Source organism: Malurus melanocephalus, unplaced genomic scaffold (genome assembly GCF_030028575.1).
Source record: "Malurus melanocephalus ecotype Western Australia unplaced genomic scaffold, MMel_1.1 scaffold_72, whole genome shotgun sequence".
NCBI classification, from domain to species: Eukaryota; Metazoa; Chordata; class Aves; order Passeriformes; family Maluridae; genus Malurus; species Malurus melanocephalus.
In genome coordinates this window covers 2,184,701-2,205,454 of record NW_026623304.1, presented here as the reverse complement: position 1 = coordinate 2,205,454, position 20,754 = coordinate 2,184,701, and the positions used below count along the sequence as shown (strand labels likewise).

General features: G+C 37.1%; 1 protein-coding gene across 4 annotated transcripts in view; it reads right to left on the bottom strand.

Moving 5' to 3' along the window:
- The window catches only part of CCSER1 (coiled-coil serine rich protein 1), a 604,924-nt gene that overhangs the window by 479,828 nt on the left and 104,342 nt on the right, over positions 1-20,754 (bottom strand). For all 4 annotated transcript variants that reach the window (XM_057366851.1, XM_057366852.1, XM_057366854.1 and 1 more), the window contains exon 4: positions 9,990-10,083. In XM_057366851.1, the coding sequence (XP_057222834.1) occupies positions 9,990-10,083 (94 nt within the window). The remainder of the gene's footprint in view (positions 1-9,989; positions 10,084-20,754) is intronic.

Below are 20,754 nucleotides of genomic sequence, written 5' to 3'. Positions count from 1 at the left end.
ATAGATTCAATTTGTGCATGACTTGCCATTTGCAGACCCATACATATGTGTGTCACCCATCCTGCAACACAACATTGGTTTCTCGTTCTTAAAAGCGCATTCGGAGTATTTCCCACCGCATCCACAATTTCCTTTAATTCTTAACTGGAAACAGACTCTGTTTCCTAAAGACATCATAACATTATGAAAACTGGGGGAAAAAAAGCCCCAAACCCAGTAACACTAATGCTACCCTCAGCAGGCACATTCATAGTCTTTGATGAAGTTACTGGAGCAGTGGCAGGCAGAGGCTTTGACAAACTTTCATTTTAAAGCTGTTCCCTATGGTAAGGATTGCATGGCAGAATTCTGGCGTGTGACAAGGAGATGGCTGGGTATTATTTACTTTGGGTCAGACTGAACATGCCTAAAATAAGCCTAAGTACAGAAGGTACCACCAGAAAATTTCTGCAAGATTTCTTCAAGGTTACCTTTCAGAGTTTATCTCAAATTGTTCCCTTGGCAAAGAAAGGTGCATACAAGGTCCTTCTTACAACATACTGCAGCAGAAAACTACACAAACCAAAAGCACAGRCTTCTGCTGGGAGGCCCCAAGAGGRCAAAAMATTCTCAGGAAGACCCTGTACCCCCGACCAGCCTCCAAAGTACTTGCTACCTATTGATCTGCCTTCCTAAAGTTGAACTTAGGCTGCAATAAATCTCAGGGCTCACTACCTGCACAGCATTTATTTGTGAATTCTTTCCCCCTCGAGGGAAGTTGGAGGTTAAAAAAATAAAGAAAATTCAACAAAATCCAAACAATAYGAAGTATTTGACCAAACACAGGGASAAAAGAAAGGACAACAGGCTCTCTCATCACAAGRGACTCAGGTAAAGACGTACAACAATAAAATCACCTAATATTTTCAAACACTACAGCAGATTTGACCCAGTCTTTGAGTAATGATGGATTTTGGAAAGATTTAAAAGTAATTTATATTTGAGCCCAGGCTTTAGTTGATTAGTATGATAAGCTTTTGCAACATTTTTTCCTCCTGTTATATAAAGAAACTTGTGGTTTGCTTTGGCATTTTTTGTGCAGAAAGAAATTTAAAAATTGCAGGAGTGGGAACAGTAGCAGACACAGCAATGGCTCTGTCTGCCCCATCTCCTGGAATGACATCTGAAGAGGCACAAACCAGAACATAATTGGCCTCTAAAGACTGAAACCACTCTAGCCATTAATGYAGCTCCATCCCATTGGTATCATAAGTATCTTTCAAACTTTAATGCCAAACCCCCATGACTACTGGAGTACCACTTTATGCACTACAAGTAAATTAAGGGACCATGGTAATGCTGGAAATTAGCATCAGAAAGTCCAGCTCAACCCAGGAGACCTAGGCTCAAGTTTTAACTATYAGACTACTGTTTCTGAGTTTACCTAAGAGTGAAATTACAATGATCCCAGACCCATATTTCAAAATGTCAAAAGCCATCACTAACTCACATACACTTTCAGTCTGACCTTGAAGTAGGGTCACTGCAGAAGTTGTATGGAAGGTGCACCTGCTATTACATAAATGGACTTAGATATTCTGAAGAATAATTGTGAGCTCATAATTGTTTCTCTTACTGTCTAAATATCTCTCAAAACTGAKAAGAAAGACCATGCTCCTCTCAAGTTCTCATCACATTTTCATTCTTGCAAAACATCCAGTCCAGGTCTTTGTAAATTTACAAAGCAGGACAAAAAAGCAGCATTTGACATCCTACTTAAACGCTGCCATCTAAAAGTGTAGAATTGCTTTAAATAGGACAGTATGCTTTGATTTGTCATAATGTTTATTATTGCATTTRTTTTCTGCCTGCAGATATTATTAAAGATGATGTTTCATCTCAATGTATGTATAAAATCAAAGGAATGAAGAAAGGCAATCTGCCTAATTTAATTACTGTCCTGGTTCTTTCAGTAAATGATGGTTGAGCATACCAATATGAATAAGGAGTTGTAAATGTAAATGTCACACTATAATTATGAAAGAGCAGGAAATTAAGATACAGACTCTGAATCAAATTGTTCCATGATAACCATACAAATGCATCTCACTCTTAAGTATTCTTGAATGACCCTGAAGTTCACATTGTGCTCCTTTGCCCTTCTCRTCTCTTAAGGAAAAAAATCTCTTGGCATCTAAATTATAACATGATGCTCTGTGATACTGCCCCACTTAACTGAGTACCATTTACAAGTGCATGCCACTAATAAAATTTGTAACACTCAGGAATCTAACACATACACAGCATTTGAGTATATCAGTCCTTCACCACTCTTCACACCTCAACACCTAAACCTAAACCAAGAGCTAAAAACACTGATTTGCTCAGGAAACTGCGTATTTTCCTTAATCCACTGAGAACACACTGCACAGGCAAATTATCTACATCSCAGACATGTTTTAAACATATTCTCAGGAAAGTGCAGCTAGAAGCTAGTCTTAACATGCCTCCTGTGGCTCATCAACCACGTTTGGCTACAATTCAACTTTTAAAGTAAAATACACTCAAAGAGCTTTAGGATTAAGTTAATTTGGTAGCAGTTCTAGGCTGTGTTTCATTTTTCTCTATTAAAATTGAAACAAGATTGCACCATTAAGTTACATAAATAAAAGAACAGAAACAGGACTCTCAGTTCAGTGTTTCTTCCCCAATATGGACAAGGGTTCTCCAGCATGCTGAACAACTAAACTCACATTAGCCTATGATTTTTAACCAGTTCCATTCCAGTTTAATACTAATTTCATTATTTCTTACTCTCCTTATTCTCAGCAACTAACACTTCCAGAGTCCTTAAGCAGGCCTAGACACAAGTGTGCCAWGGTTATTTGTGACCAAAACAAATATGCTATTTTCATTTGATACTGCCATGCATACTTTCACTTGCAAACCCTGCAAAAATCCCTTTTTCCGTGCTCAGTGCTCTTTCAGAAACTGTTGATCATGTTAGAAGAGTTTAGAAGATGACAAGTTTCATTTTCTTCCCTGGAGACCTTAAGTTATTTCATTACTGTGCAATATTTATTAAACAATGCTTCAGGGGAAAACATGTAGCCTAGTAGAATAGGTCACCGTGAAAATACAAAAAAAAATCCCTCTGTTACAACTTCTCCTAGATATATGGAAACTAGTGGTATGTGACTCTCCATGCTGGAATTCAGATGTGTGTGTGAAATCAGGTTGGCCACGTTTCTGGCTTGTGCTGCTCTCCCTTCACCACAAGAACTCTGAGAGAGGAATTGCAGGCATTAATTCAGCAAGACCTTYTCTCTTGCAAAACTGAAAACTAACATGAACTTTCCCTTTTAATTGGTGTTAGGATATCTATACAGTGGTGCAATTAATGAAATCACACGACTTTTTGTTTTATTCATTATTAGCACTGCTTACTTTTTTATTACCTTCTTATCAGAAATTTGTAGTGACAATGCAAGATGCTAGTTAGCTAAGCMATCTTTAAAGCTCCTCTGTTACTTCACTGTCACAATGTTTATTCTATTCAATTACAAACCAAAATGTTATTACACATTTCAAGCAGAAATCTAAAGAAATGCTGCTCTAGTTTAACCTGATCTGTACACATGCAACTCTAAAAGATGGCATTTGGCAATGGCAAAGGTTTCAGAAGTGCTCAAGGAGCCGAATGTCCATTCCAATTAATAATCAAAATAGGTCACTGTTTGTAAGCACAGAAACAAAATCTGTTGCCAACAATACATTCATGAGCAATGCCATACACTCAAATTACCTAAGTATTTCTTCTCTAATTCTAAGCAACTATTTAATAAAAAAAGCTTGGTAGGGTCTTTTTTTTTTTCCTATTATCTATTTAAAGGCAAATTAAAACCCCTGAAAACTCTGTTTTCCTTGCACTGACAAACTCCTGGTAAAAAAAAAAAAAAANCCAAAAGACCAAAGGAGTTTCATCACAGCTCAGCACTCTTACTGTCTATTAAAAGATTAATAAAAATAATTACTACATTGAATTAACAGACACAGGAGGAACTCCAAAGTAACCACAGAATTTTCAGTTTGTTTCATCACATGCAAAATAACTCAGCAAGTACCTAATTAATATCACTGGGTCATTACACAAACAGTTTAGTTTGGCTGGGTACTGATGGTAATTGATCTGCAGGCTAGCTGGATTTAAAAGAAACACAATRCAAATGCCTGACTTTTGCTTCCTAGAAAACAAGTGCACTGTGCTTTTGTTGATAAGGCTGCTAATACCTAATGTAGTGATGTTATTAAAAGACTGCATTCTAATATAATGAATTACTCTAATTTGAGGTCTATGTAAGTATTTTTAAGTTGTGTGTCCATCTCAAAAACTTTTCTGCCTTCCCCTCAGTCTGCAAAACCAATGCTGTAATCTGTCATTTCATTCATAAATCTAGAGCAAGTACCAAAACATGTATTCCCACAGAGTTAAGAACACAAAATGCTTCTAACAGAGATGGTCTTAACTTAGGTTCGATCAAAATGTGTTCCATCTCTGAAAGTGTTTGTTTTTTAGAGCTAAATAATATTTTGATGGATTTTGATCGATTTTGATGGATTATAAAGTTTATATTCATATCAAATTTCACATTTGAACWTTTTTATTTTCAGCAAGTAAGAGAAATAAGTTCATTTCTCAAATATGCTGGGTGAAGTAACTGTGTTTCATGTGTACACTGTGTCACAGCTCTCCAGCTGAGGAATGAAATCCAAAACAGCTAAAGCACCGACCGAAGACAAATCTCTCCTAAAAATTTTAGCAAGCTACATTATTCAAAACTATTCAGCAAGCATTCCAGCTGCAACATGATGGATGCACAGGCSAGGCTGGGTACACAGCTAATCAATATCTCACCCATGAATAGTCACTGTGCAGTGTGGAGCCTGATGGGGAAGAGACAGGAGTGTGTGCTTAATATTCAATACCAGGAGCAGTTGCCAACTTTCAGCCAGGCTGCTCACTGCAAATCCCAGCATCACACACACATCTTTGCAGGAAGGTGCAAGGCACCTGTTCTGTGCCATCAATGGCAAATACTTAAAAGATTACCAAAGCTGTGCTTTCGTGAACTTTCAGAAAAGCCTGCTATTTACTGATTTAATGACAAAACCAACCACATAAAACCATTTGGTTTCCAATAGGCTGTGGAACAACGCAAGCACTCTACTCAYACACATTAATGTGCATTACTTGAATAAATTCCCCACTGCTTGTATCACTGAACATAAAGGTCTTCCTCATACATCTGACTAATCAATACTTGGAATCAAACACGTCGGGTTTCACGGGGGAGAAGGAAAATGAATGAGGTTAAATTAATGCTGTCACTTTCTATAAACCTGCAATGGTTTCCTGCTATAGAAACCGCTAACTTCATTATTCTACAACAGGAAATCAASGCTGCAGCATATTTTAAAAGTCTAATTTACTTAGATTAATAAAAAGGCACCCTCAAGACTCATCATGTATGTCATATTAGGTTTCATTTTAAGCATTCCAGCTTAAGAACAGTATGCAAAACTCTCAGCAAATCACATTGATTAATATTCTGAATTTGTATGCAGCAGCGCTCTGCACTCACCAAGTACTGTATAAATATTATTAAATTTCAAAGCAATTGTGTTAGGTGGGATAATAAAATGTCTCTGTCTTACATTCTTTATCTCAACAATACACCCTTTAATACAGAAACAAAATAGTAAATTAAAGCAGTAAATTCCCTTACAGAGAGAAATTCAGAAATTAGGGAAATCCAAACTTCTAAAGCCGTGCTAAGACCAACAAAGCAGAGACATCTACATCCAAAGTAGAAAGTATCTCCTTATCTTCTATTGTATGGTTAGAGAAAAAGTTAAGGATATTTTTTAATTTATTAGTGCTCATAAGAATTTATAGCACCTTTTTGTAGGAACCCCATTTCATGAGGATGCTGCTGGAGGGCAACCATCTCATTCGGGAAAACGTGAATGAGTAAAAAATGAGTTGGAATAATAAATAAATAAATAAATAAAAAACACCACTAAGAATGGAAGAGGTAACAGATCTTTGTCTATTTTTCCTTTCTATCTCTATATTTTAATTAATACAGAGTTCCACTCTCTGGAACAATGTCTCCTTGCCTGCCAGCTGACTCTTAGCTCCTCTTCAAAAGCCCTTAATTGCCAATTCTCCCAGAAATCTTTCCCATATAATCTTATTTTCTATKCATAAACAGTCACTAAAGTTATGGTAGATCAATACAGTACAATTATTTTGTTGAATTAGTGTTACATTGTCAGCTTCAATGTGGGAGAAAGTGGGAGACATACCCTCACACTAACAAATACCRTTCTGCAGCTAAAACCAGAAACTATTGTAAATCGTGTCCTAACTAATAAATCTCTAAGAAACTAAAGCTCCTAATGGCATTTAAGGGAATTTCTCAATTTGCCATTAATCAGCTCAACACAGTATTTATTAACTGGGGCAGTACCCTTTAGAACTGGTATGTTTAAATGACACAGCTTGCTGTATACAGCCTCCAGACCAAGGAAAGGTTTGTGATATTCAAGTTAAAAATGTGATTTTAGCCCTTGTATTTGTCATCAGAAATTTTCATAGGTTTTTTAATAATGGCCTATTAGCTATTCCTTAGTTATCCTTCTGTAACAACTGAAGAAAGAACTGAGTAATTTCCCAGTTATACCTCTTCATATTTCAATCTGTTAAAATACTGAACAGAGCTTCCTTTGGAATATTTCTGCCCACTGTAATTCCCCACAGAATTGCTAATCACGAGCCAAATGAGGCACAAGTGAATGGCAATATGGCTCTAGGACTGAGGGCCTTTACCAAATAATCAGCACCAGTATGCAGAACACCAACAGGACTTCCATTGTACTACAAAGTCACAGTAGTGCTAACACCTTTGACTTCCAGAAAAGCATCATTTTAATGTTTCCATTCAAAAAGCAGCACTTTGTTTCATATTTTGATACTCATGAACACTTCTATTTTGATAGCAGATTAAGAAGACTCTCAGCTGATTTCAGTATGACATACGTGTGAATGTCAGATATGCAGATTCCTTGAAAGTATGAGAGAAACATGAGGAACTTGTTATGAAGGTAAACAAATACTGCAACAAAAAGGCTWAAATATTTAAAGCTGATATAACATAGGGCTGAATCTTATATAGGATAGACAGCACATACCCACGGGGAAAAGAAGCCTCAGATCTGTACATCTGCAATTGTCTTCACTGAATTTCAGTGAAGCAAACCATAAGTAAACTCTCAAGTCCATCCTTYTAAAGAAGCCTTAAAAAAGAGTTCAACAAACCTGCTACTGGCAAAAATTATAGAAAAACATCTACTCTTCAGGCCAATTACACACCTGAAGAATTAAACAGTCCATTAGTTTTATTCAATTTCCATCAGAATAATATATTCCATGATAACAGTATTGGCTCATCCTCAAGGTGCAGTCTGTTGTATTCTTGTTTCTGAAGTAGGTAGGATTAAAGATCTTGTAAAAAAAAAAATACATTGCCTCCCAATTACCTGAAAGAGCTTATATGTACATGCCCAGAAATACGATCACTTTCAATTTGGTAAGTTCATAAAAGTTTCAAGCTGTGCAATAAATAAACTGTATATCTTCAACATGATCACTTGATCACTTCTGTTTTCTGGTGCCTGTAGAAAAATTGCATCAAAAGCAATTGATAATATAATTTAATTAAAGTTTAGAAGTATTTCTATTTAGGTATATATTTAGGCCTCTTGAAAGAAAACAAATAAGCCCAGAAGTRAAAACTGAGAATGGATTGACTTGGAATTACTAAAAAGAATTTTTGTTGAAAAGTCTTACATCCTGGCATTTGGCCACAATTTAACAGAGGAATCAGAAAAGCAATTTGTTAAAAGTGTTTAGACGTCAGTATCTAATTCAAGGCTTTTATGCATGTCAGTGGTATTCAAATGCTAAATCACTAAAAACCAAGCATATTACCTCAATATCTTAACACAAATTAAGATGATGACTTACAACTACACTAACCATTTTGTGTCAGATCCTAATGCAATATAAAGAAATCAGCTTTATTTGGTGAATTTGAGTCAACTCATCCTATGGCTCTATCCTTCCAAATCCTTCTTCCAACTGAATGACTTCAAACCAACAATGACAGCTGGGGAATTCCTAAATTTTTTGCAGCTAGATTCACAATGAAACAAATGAAACCAAAGAGCAAATATTAATAAAATAAACACATTTGTTTTTAAAGACAATGCACATTGCTGATGAGACTGCAATGCATGTCTCTACATTACTGAACAGAATAGAAATGGTCACCATTTTTCAAAGGACGGTGTAGATGTCTGTTTTTAAAGCATCTCATTTGCTCTGGATAATGAGCCAAGACCAGGAAGATTATGTGTCATATCACATCTCCATCTTAATTACTTCTCTATCAAGTATGTCATTCAGACAATAATGTCTCAGCTGTTCTAGAAGCTGCTGCAAATCTTTGTAATCATATACTGGACATAACTTTTGTTTCACTGTAAATTTAGTGCTTTGTAAAAAAAGAAGAAAAACAAAGGTCAGGCCAAGTGCAACATAGTAGGGGAGTTTATTTATGGAAAATTTTTCTGCCAGTTAATTTGTTTCCAACATGCCCAGGGAATAAATAAGTCTGCACCCCATACGATTTCCTATAAAATTTCTCTACCCATCATTACTTTYTGTAACTGGTTAATAGCATTATTCAGTATGGATTAGAAAGGGCCTTTTCTGTGCAGTGTATTTGCTGCATCCCAACTCTGAATAATTTAGAAAACTATGATCATGCACATATTACTGCTGCAACCCTCCACAGTCTCTACCAAATAAAACATGTTTCATCCTGTAAGTAGATATGCAAACAGGTTTAAAAAGCAGAGTACAGTGGCCAAACAGAATTATCATAGAGATAATTCAGATATGTTAGCAGAATAATCATAGATAGAAAATACCAAAGAGGAGCATAATTCTAGCAGTTTATCTGTAACCATTGCTAAATTTGCATCTAAGAAGGGACCAGAAGAGAAGACAGTACACATTTGAGCCAGCATGTCTCAAAAAACCCACTTCCCCATGAGTCTGCAAGCATGTGCACTGCAGGCACCCACGTGGGTGAATGGAGAAATTGGGATCAGGGAACAGCTGGTAGAAGAGAGGGTGAGAATAACCCGTGCTTAAATGCACAGCACTGTCAAAACAGAGCATCAGAGCAGAGAACAAACTCAGAACTCTACCTGCGATCAAGTACAAACCTCACAGATATGTGAAGACTCTCCAAAACCTGCTGAGTTAGCAGGACGTCTTCTATTCAGTAAGGCCCTGCTGTCCCATACTCCAGGCAAAGGAAATGCAGCATTCCTCACTGAAGGTCCCTCAACTTACCTTGCACAATCCTGTTACAAAATCGTGGTGAACACAGAACATAGCAAAGGTTTATTGCTATTCATCAAGGGAGTGCAATAGGGCTTTAACCAACCATGAGAAACAATCAAGTTACACTCCTGTGTCAAGCCAACCTTTATTTAAAGAATATTATTCTGGCAGACGTGAAATGTGATCGCAATTRTTGTAGCAAATGCTCTTTTTGGTAAGTGCCTGAGGTAAGCAGCAGTCATTTCAAATATTTAGAAAACCAGATGGGTCTGCCCTTGGTACTGAAATTGTTCTGTAGCTGTAAAAATCACTTCCATTTCATAACTGRCCATATGAAGTCCAAGTGCTGTGTAAAGAGCATTTTTCTGATTAATTACAAACACACTTAGAAATAATACTAAAAAATGAATACTGCTCTTCCCCTTCCAAGAAAATTACTTTTTTATTTCCAAGTAATTGTACTGAATGTTTTTACTTTATATTCTAGAATAACAATACCTCACTGAAAACAGTCAGTATTTATCTGACTTACCAGAACGATGGTGATGCTGCTCTTCCAGGAACTCCAAGTCAAGCATTAGGTCATCTTCATCCAACTCACAGGARCCCAAGTTATTCAAAACATCCTAGTATAGATTWAAAAAAACAGGAAAGAAAAATAAGCATTTTGGCAGATGTTTTAGCCAAATTGTTCTGCACAAAATAATTTCCAATCAGATCTGGAAAATACACTTAAGCAGGAGCTACTAAAATTTTTCTGTTAACATTAGGCCATGAGAAACCGTATGAAATAACTGTCCAAGCTGAAATGTGTTTGTCACCATTCTGTTTTTAGAGGATCTCAAATATTTAATAAAAAACCCCAGAAGTACAAGTAATACCATCTATCTTTTTTTTTTTTTTTTTACAGTTCAGTGATGGTTTTGTGTCTTTGCAAGTTTAATCTAAACTTTTTATGAACAATAAAAATATTATTTTTAGCACAACGTGCAACTATCGCTATGTTTTTTATTAAATTTTGAAATTCTAAGCACCGCCTGCCCTTACCAATATACTTTGAAGAGAGATTTACTGTTCTATTTATCCACAGGATAAAGAGACACAAATTTAGCATAAACAGGAAATTCAGGCGTGAAKTATCAACTCGTGAATTTTTAAGTATTTATGTGGGTGGCAAAGGCTTACACAGACAGAGAAGAAATCCGACTGTGAAGTGCAGCTGCTTTTGTCCCCATAACATTTGGTGATTAATTTTGTTGCCAAGTCTTAACCACAGACAGATAAGGCAGTTTTACACACAGGGATAGTCATTCTCTGTCTTCTTCCCACGTGTATTTTATTATATGGTCACTTCTTTTGACCTGGTAATACCATGACTTTTTCCACAGTCACCAACACCCAATTAAAGCATTCTCCAGATGGCATTTTGTCTGCTAATCTGCAAGCAAGATTGCAGTGCTCAATTTTTCAGTGCATGTACAAGCAAATAAATCATGGGATGCTGGCACTGTAATAAAAAAAAAAAATTGGTGAAAACATCCAGAAGAACAATCCCTGCAATTTTTAAGCAATAGCTAGAAGTTCTTCATGCCAGTAGAGGCAAAAGGTAGCAAGCCTGGAGTACACAGGTTCATTCTTTACCTTGAAATTATTGTCTCTGTTGCAGCAGACCAACTGAACCCACATTGATAATAATGCAGAGCATCCTTTAATAAGCTATACTAGGAAKGAGCAATGAATTCATGCTAATTGAGCATCTCCTACATCTTGTGCAGTAGTTTATGTGTGGTCTGAAATCCTGGGAGATTGCATGCAAAAACATAGTGATTCACAGCCTTCATCAAGAAACAAATCCCATCTGATTTGGAATTAACAAACACAAACAGAACCAYAATTTTCTAAACTGAAGAGTTGAAGAATGGCTTAAGAGGGACCAAAAGAAAGAAGTTTGCATTCAACTTTCCTCCTGCTAATTGCTGCTTTTCAGGAAGGTCTTCACTTCCAATAACACTCTGAGTGAAGGCAAACCGGGCTCCATCTGTCCTCTCTGTTTGGTGAGACTGAGGTACATCCTGCTCCACACAGAAACACCTCATCCACCTGCACTGAGGACTCCCAGATGCCTTCCCAAAGCACCTGCGACCCCCTTGCCTTCCCTTCCCTTTCCTACAGCCACTTCCACTGCACCAACAACAGCAGGCAAGCTAAAGCGACAAAAAAGCTCCCCCAGGTTTATTCGTCTCATAAGCAGCTCCTCCAGGGAAACAGTCTCCCTCTGTTCCCAGCAGTTCACTTGTTCTTCACAAAGGGACAAATCACAGGACTGGGACCAAACAAGTGACAGCAGCTGCTGTCTGTTATAGCAAGAGCAAAGGTGTGACAGGAATGCTCCACCTGCCAAGGATGTCAGCGATGGCAGCCCGGCCGATTTCCTGCTCTGGTCGCCAACCTGAGGGCAGAGCTCTTCCACGGACACAAACCAAAAATGAACTGTGAATGCATGAAAGCCCACCCAAGCAGACAGCATTAGCTAGATTTCCAGGGCTGTTCTAACTAAGTCACATTTTCTGAAAACATTTAATTAGGAAATAAGAGAGCCAWGCTCCCAGAATGACCTGCCTCGTGTCACAGAAAGCTCAGCAGCACTGCTGCGAGTGCACACCAGCGCCCTCCACCCCCCTCTGCTTCCTCACYGGGATTCATTACTCCTTTGTTGCTATGACAATTAGCAAAATTGTAATTTCCTTTAAAGTTTAATATCTCTTGACCCTTTGCCCATTCCTCCCCTCACCACTGCTGCTGCACTCTTTGAAGAATAATGCAATTAAATATTAAAAAAATAAATTAAGAGAGAGATCAAGCCCTAAAGAGCATTCCGAGTGAATAGTTTCAAGGCTTTGCAACATAAAGAAAAAGAAATGAATTCTTCCATCAAGGTCTCAAGGAACCATGGCATACCTTTTATTTATTTTAAGAGGCAGACCATTTAGTTAAGGYACAACCTTGAAGCAAAAACCTCTTTATTGTCTCTGTAATAGCCCCTCAGAAACCCTAAGATATACTTCCTTCATACTTCCAGTGTCGGCTGGAATTCTACCATTTTGCCTTTATAACAGACTCCAAATTAATGTGATGGTGCTTTTGTCTTCTAGTCAATCAGGAAACTGATCATACCCTGTGAGAGGAGTATGTGAACACACTTAATCATCTGCCTACATCTCAGTCATTCCTGGTCCACACAGCCTGCAACCATTTTAAAAACTGATCAATTCAGTTGGCCAACCATCTTTTTCACCTTTGACTTGGTGGACTACCACTGTTATTTTTAAAAGCTTCTCTTCAAACAAGAATTTAGCAGTGATAATTTACTAAACCAGAATAAAAAGCAGCAATTCGTRCAATGGCTCAGGATACGTTAGATAACCAATAACAGCTGTAAGCAGAACCCAATGCTCATCCCAGAATATTTCACAGCATCAGTAACTTCTTAACAAATTGTTTATTTAAAAKTCTTTTAGCAACCACAAGAAGTTAACCTGCTATTTTTACCCAACAGCTGGGCATCTTACACCAGACTCAGTGAACTCAATAGTACTCAACTTCGTCTGAGCTTAGTTACAACTTAGAATTTTCAAGTAAAATTACCTAAGAACAGCTTTAGTACGAAAAGGCAGCCAGTGATTTGCATGGATATAGTTCATAAACAGCTGAAATCTTTTAGTAATAGAGATGTACTAGGCCCACAGTTCCCCTCAGCCAGCAATCTTGCTCAGGGTTRTTGAAGGGGCTTTCCTTCTTACCGCTTAGTACCTTCCCCATCTCCTTTCTCTCTTCCCAGTTTCCCTTCCTATAACCACTCAAAAGAAATTTAGTGCATAATACATAAATTTTAGTCCCTTTCCCAGAATAGCAAAGTATGTAATTATTTTTACACCTCTTCAGTTCAGAGGACAACACTTAAAATGAGTCTGAAAGCTGGAATACATAACAACAGCTTTAACTGTAAATAAATATATAATGCCCAAGGTAACATGTCTCAAATCTACTATTGGGCTTAATCAAATAATAAAAAGCAAATAACCTCTCTTTATGAAGACTCCTTAATATGTTTTTTTTTCTAATTATTATTCCGAATAACTAAGTTRGACATATAAATACCTAGTGAAATTACTGCTCATAGAATTACAGTATACTCCTCTAGAAATTGACTCCTCTGCTATTCAAAAATGGCAACAAAACACACATATGAATATACACACACTAATGCATATTATTTTGTAAAGCAATGTAATTCAATTCCACATGGACCTGGCAAAATTGTATCAATTGCACATATAAACACAGCAGGGTAAACCCATGCAGAACTGAGTATTTACAGCTAATACACAAAAGCAAGTTTAATAATTGGCTTTAGGTAACAAATCTGCCCATTGGAACAAGCCAGTAATCAGAGGCAACAATGAAAAGTTCCATTTCTTCATGTTTTCACACATCTTTATTCTAGACTTCTTGCTCCTAAACAATTGAAATAAATTAAGTAACAGCAAGGTCCTAAAGGCTGCAGACACAGGTTCGTCAGTCACTAYCAGCATTTTTGGAGGGTTGCATCTATTATTTTGTAATTTTATTTTAATTAACATGCAGTCCCTAGTCAATATGATGCTTAAACAACTTCTGTCTATTTTTCAAGTTCTACAGTGGAATCTTGAGGAAGATTCAGCCCTGACAAATCTTGTTTTGCTGAGTAAGGAGATGCAATTTTTTTCTGACCGGGAAATGGTTACCACACAGGTTGAACCTAGGGCCTGCATTTTCCAGTGTATTTCCAAGTTCTTTTATGCAGATTGAGATTTCCATTTCTTTGCTTTACTGTGACACTGCAGCCTCAATTATTGCTCAGAGATTTTTCAAGATCTTCAAGAACCTGAGGTCCAGTAAGCAACTCAGGCCACAAGAGCRAAGCACTGGCAGGTTTGCAATTACTCAGTTCCAAAACATTTCTCTCAAACACATCCATGGCTGATTTATATACAAGTTAAGCCTGGTTACAAACATTGCTATGACCTTACTATCATGAACTTGACCATATTGACTACATTTCAATCTTTAATGGATCTCTTGGTCAAGCTTCACACCTGTGCTCAGCAAACACGCTGTTTTGCTACTTCCTCTGATGCTTGCCTTGCAAAATTCCCACTGTGGCTGCAACCTAAAACTGAGCAGCTGAGCTTTGGGCATGGGCATCCCTCCTGGAAACCCAAGGCTTCATTATCACCTTGGATGTACACACACAAACACACAGAGAGGTATTTCTCCTCAACTGTCTGTAATTCTGCCCCACTGCTTCTTTAGACTACATCAGGTAAGCCCTAAAYTTCAGGGGAATAATTTTTAAACACTTTTTTTCCCGCTAGAAATAATAGCAAGGATTTCATTTGCATAAGTGAGTATGAAGTGATCAGTGGATTTTCAAAGATATTTTTAGAATTACAAGAACAATGTTTTAAACTCACTTTGGGTTCTCTTCTGTTTTCCTTTCCTYACATGTTGGCCTCTAGACATCTTTCTGATTGTCCTCCTCTGTGTTATTRTTCTTAACTATTTACTAAATACAGATTTTTATATATTAATGGGAGGAGGGAAAAAGGACATTTCAAAAATGTAAGGATTTAGTGCTCATGCCTCCCCACTGAAAAGATGTACTAAATGTGGTTTGTAAAATTCCTCTCAGAGTGTAACAGTATGTTAATATTTAGTATTATAGAATCCTTTTTCCTTCACTGTAGAAATATATGTGGGAGGCTATTTGAGATCAATGCCTTTGCAAGAGTATATAGAAAACACACTCCAGGGAGAATAATTTGATTTTTTGTAAAGTCACATGTATGACAATTCACCTGTATATACTTAGGGTCACTGAATATCTGATGCTGSAGAAGAACAGAATTAAATACTTATTTCAAGACTGAAATGATTTCTAAAGATTGCCGAAGGATAGTACTTMATCAAAATTGTATTCAACAAAGGAACATGGCATACAATCAGCATAAGAATGAAAACTGAGACATACTCAAGGAAAAAGAAAGACCTTGAGCTATTTAAAGTAATGTTAGCTGCTAGAACTATACCTGAATAATTCATGGACATAATGAAGTATTTCCCCTTCTGCTCTCTCCCACACACTTCAAAGGGAAAATGAAAGTACATGAAATCCAGCAAACAGAAAAACTTTTAAAAACAGAGAATCCCTGCCAACAGCCTAAAAATCTTTGCATCAAGTGTAAAGCTTATGGATTACTTTTATATACTTTGATATAAAACAGTTCTTTTTCATGAAAAGCACCACCCAAAAAGTGTATTATTCCCTACATGAATAAATTGAAGACTACAAAAGAAAATAWAAACGTTGTAACATTCGGTAAAAACATTTTTTGTAGCTAACATGGCAACATCCAGTTATACAATAAAATAATGTGCCTTTAAGAACCAAAGACAGAAAAACAGCAGTGCAGCCAACTGTCCTACTACAGAAAATACAAGTGAAATACAGCCAAGCCCAGGCACTGCTGGTGGCAGGAACACGACCTATCCATGCTCCTGTCCTGCCACAGCATCAGTCAAAATTGGAGGGGCAATAGCCAGTGCTTTGGTAGCACAAAAATGCCACCAACAGCMTAAGTACTTTATAACACTGCTAAGCACAGAAATATGGATAATACACAGTTCCAAAGACTCAAACAGAAAATAGTGACATATGTGCACAAACCACGTATAGGAAAACACACCAAAAACCTCAGAAAGATGATAATGAAGGTGGGATGACAAGCAGGAAAGGCAAGTGATGGAATCAGAACRATTCCTCATTCCAAAAAGAAGATGACCTACAGGAGAGGGAGATAAGGCACCCTCCCTTTCYTTCTGGGGAGGAGGCTGATAAAACCATCAAGGATGAGTGAGCAAAGATGAGGAGGGAAGAAGCAGCACACTTTGGATCCAGTTTCCAAGACTTGAGAGAGCAGAAGTCTGGCCTCCACAGACTCATSGGGGACAATGGCAAGGACCACTGCCATCACCAGCATCCACATCTCAGCAAGACTGGGATGTCTTGTTTCTATCTCCTAAACAATCCCATTTGTAATTCAGCAGCCATCTTTAATTCACACATTTATATCCAYGTATGTGCACACGCCCCTTGCAACACTCAGAAACACAGAAAAACAGCTCTGAAGGGAGCTGGGAGTCAACAGGTGGCCTCAGCATTTTAGTTTTAAGCAATGTTAAGCAAATTCAAGCACTTTTAAGCATCTATCACAGCATTCTAAATCAATGTTCAAGTCAACCCTAGATAAGGATCAGCTCTTGACAAACCTGATAAAAGACAGCAATCACCTAACCCTGAATTCACTATTTGTCAAGAGTGTCAAGTAAGAACCACACTGAAAATGTGCCAGAGCTTCTGTGCAGCAGAAAACCTGAGATCTGTATCTGTGAAAAAAGGGGGRAAAATGTGATTTCAGACAGAGAGGTGTTTTGCTGACTATTCACCACTCTTTCAAATAATTTTGGAGTGTTGAGATTCACTTTAGTGGTAAACAGAATCAAGACAACAGGATTTTCTGTGTTCAAAAAGGTGCATACCTTTTTCATACATCAATCTGCAATTTCATTAATAGAACCCTGGGAAAAACACCCCACTCTTAAGAAAGCATGAAAATACAAAGAAATGCAATAAGGCTTAAAGGACCAAATAAAGCCTCCTTTAATAGATGTTTTCTTCCCCTCCTAACTCGCACACACATATGCTTTCCTCCCAGCAGAGAGATACATCTGCAACATGTAATCTGCTTYGTGGATTTGTTAATGCTTTTACAGCTTTTGTAACAGGCAAAGCTTTGTGCAAGCATTCTAGTGCAGTCATTAGCAGCACACAGCTTTGGGAAAGTTGTCTACACTCAGGCCAGATTTTTCTGCCAAACACAGAAAAAGCTCCTTGAGCATCTCTATCCTCATTTATATGGGATATCATTTAAACCACTCAGAAACTTTCACGTATATATTTTATAGATGTGAGTACAACAGGTTATTCAGTATATGGGTTGGTCAGTTAATTTTTACCAAAACCACTCAAATGAAAAACATAGCTTGCATCTAAACCTTCTGTCACTTGAAATTTTGYTCCTGAAAGCACCCAAGTCAAATGCTTCAGTCAACATTTAAAGGGTCAAAATTTGCTTTATGGCACCTGAGGAATCTTCAATTCTATTTTTGCCTCTTTTCAGCCAGTGGTACGGGGGGGGGAAGAATATAATCATAGAACTAATGAAAACCTGGGTTCAAAAAACAGAGAAAAATTTAAAATTGGGGGATACAAGAGGGAGAACCTCAGTATTTACAGTCATTATAAACCCCTACCACTCCTATGTKAAACTCTTTTTAAAGAATGTCACTGTTCTGACAAAGTACATCAGAACAATTTGCCTATTGCCACAATCCAGCAYCAGCCACATTCATCTAGCAGACACAGCTGAATTCAAATCCTTTTCCCCAAGCAAATTCAAGAACTGATTGATTTTTCTTGCAAATAAAAGAATGTTTCAGTTCTAGTTTTATCATCTATATTGTTGGAGTCAGCACTTTGGATGCCAAATGACAATAATCTATTTTATGGCTTGAGCRTGATTTTGTTTCTAAGAAAAGACTAAGAACTTGCTGCATATGAAAAACTCAACAATCTTCTAGACATGTGATTAAATAATTTTTTTTTCCTTCCCAATAGTATTATAAGCCAATTAAGGCTGAACCTTCCATTTCTAATTTTAAAATCGAGCCTCTAATATTGGTGATAAATCACTGAAAAGACAGCTCTGTAAATGAAACCACAAGTGGTCCTTTGGTATAGTGTCATTAATGCAATATATATATAATAGATAAGCTATGGCTAATATTATTTGAATGCTTTCGGTTTCCATGGCAACTTTGGCCTACGGCTGCTCTGATAAACAGAGGTTTATAGCATTCTTCGAGAAACTCTTCCGCTCAAATGGCATTTTTCCACTACTGCTTTTCTCCACTTTCTTTGGTTTGGTTTTGATTTTTTTTTCTTTTTTTTTTGGGGGGGGAAGAAAAAATGTAATGTCAATTACTGGTCCAGAGAATTTTTTTTTTTATTATCACAGTTGAATGGCCAGTGAATTGGGAAMTTGAAGCAAGGCAAACTGTTACAAGCTTTGACTAACAGCATCAATGTAAAATGCAACATCCCATCTTGCAGAGTTACTGAAGTCTCACAGAGGGAGAAACCACAACCAATTGCTGGAAATCCTGCAATGCAGACACAGTACTTTCAAAACCATTTGATGCTTAAGATACCCAGCTTTTTCAGTATCTACATGTGCCTGGTTTTCTAACAAGTATTTGGTTTTGGACAACAGAATGGAAAAATGGCATAAATGTCCATCAAACAGTGTTCAGATCTTTCCCATGATGATTAGGCTCACTTGAAGCTTTTGGTCACCCCTGTCTGTCCAGCCTACCCCAACAAGAGCTCTCGTTTTATCACTGCTTCAGAGCCTAAAGAAGAATCTGCAGATAATTCCCTTTGTAAGGCAATGAACTCACAGTTCATTTTCAGTACAGCATAACCCTTAGCAATGTTAATTGCATCACACACTGTTACTTGCTGGCAGGACACCCCATCCTTCAGTAATTTGAGTCAATATAGCTGCTCACCAATCAGACTGATGTCAGGCTTATCAGATCAAGAAAATGCAATTACTGGYGCATTCCAACCAGTGAACATTCAAATAATAGTATTACATGAAACACATGTTAAATATGCATGCATATGGGGCCCAAATGTCATACAAGTATTGTAGAGGTTGGATCAGTGTTTGGTTGTTTAGAATAAAACAATTCTAAAACATTAAGTATAGGATTTGCCACAAAGCAAAGCACAAAATTTGGTTTTCACTCTGCTTGCAGGTCTTTTAYCCCTAATTCTGTTTCCATTTATTTCCGTTTATTGTGTGGCATTGCAGTTCTAATGGTATTTTCCATGTTCTTTTGACAATTCCCATTCTTCCTGTAAATTTAATAGAAATAAAGTGCACATAATAAAGAATAGAAAGGAAATAGCACATTTTTGGTTTAGAAAGACAATGAGTCAAAAAATGCAGTCACTGAATCAGCAAGTTAGTTGTTAAAGGCTCTCTGATTTGCCAGTAAGTACCATATATGAAGTCACAGAATTCTTCATCCTGAGCATGTGACAGGTCTGCTGTTTGAACAAATGGGGATGGGTCGCTTATTACACCAACAAGTCAGACCTCAGACAGCCAAGAAAGGCTCAGCTATGCTAGAAAGTACTCCAAAGACMTTTTCTACTAATCAACATTTATGCATCTTCAGTATAGAGAGCAATTTAAACTCTTTGAGGTCATGTCAGAAACTTTCTCAAATCCTTACCAAAAAAGACTGTCATTATAATGATTTTCACTTGCCATTAATTCCCAGCTGCCTAATTTAGTATGGTAGAAAGCAGTCCCCCCAGTACTAATTGGAATAAATTTTTAATTTAATAGTCTAATGTGCTCCAGTTTGAGTTTTTTTCCTTTCATCGACTCAATGCTCTCATTATTTGTTAACGGCTAGGTGCTCAGGGCAAATTATTAAGAAGCCTAAAAAAAGATAGCCTCTTGGCCAATAGTCTCGATTTAACAAGAATCAGATGGTAGGTAGGTTATGACTTTCTTCTAGAATGATGTAAAACACAGTCTTCTGTTTTGAATAGGATAGTGGCATTTATAGGTTCAGATTATAAATCATTTCTGTTTCATTCCCACTCTAAGCAGGCAACACCACAAAACCCCAGAATTGCTCAGTGCTAAATTCAGATTTTTATCACACGACAGGAATAAGAAGAATCCTCATGGACTAAGSTTCAGTAGGTCCATCACAATAAACTTGTCTAGAGAATACTTACCACAAAATCTTATTCAGCACATAACAATGTTCAAATTTATACTAAACAGAACTTCATTCTCTTAAGTGAGACCAGCCATTCATGCCTGTAAAGTCAGGATTCTAGAAAATAAGCTGCACTATTAAACAGCAAATATTTGTTGGCAGACTGACATTATTTTCAAATGTTTACTAGACTGAGGAAGCACTCATGCTATACTTTTGAGTRTCTTACTTCTGTAGTACCTGCACGGTACCAATATTAATATGTTAAAACGACTTACTCTCTACCAGGTTCTAACCTCACATTAGTCAACATGTTCCAATACCACGTTTTA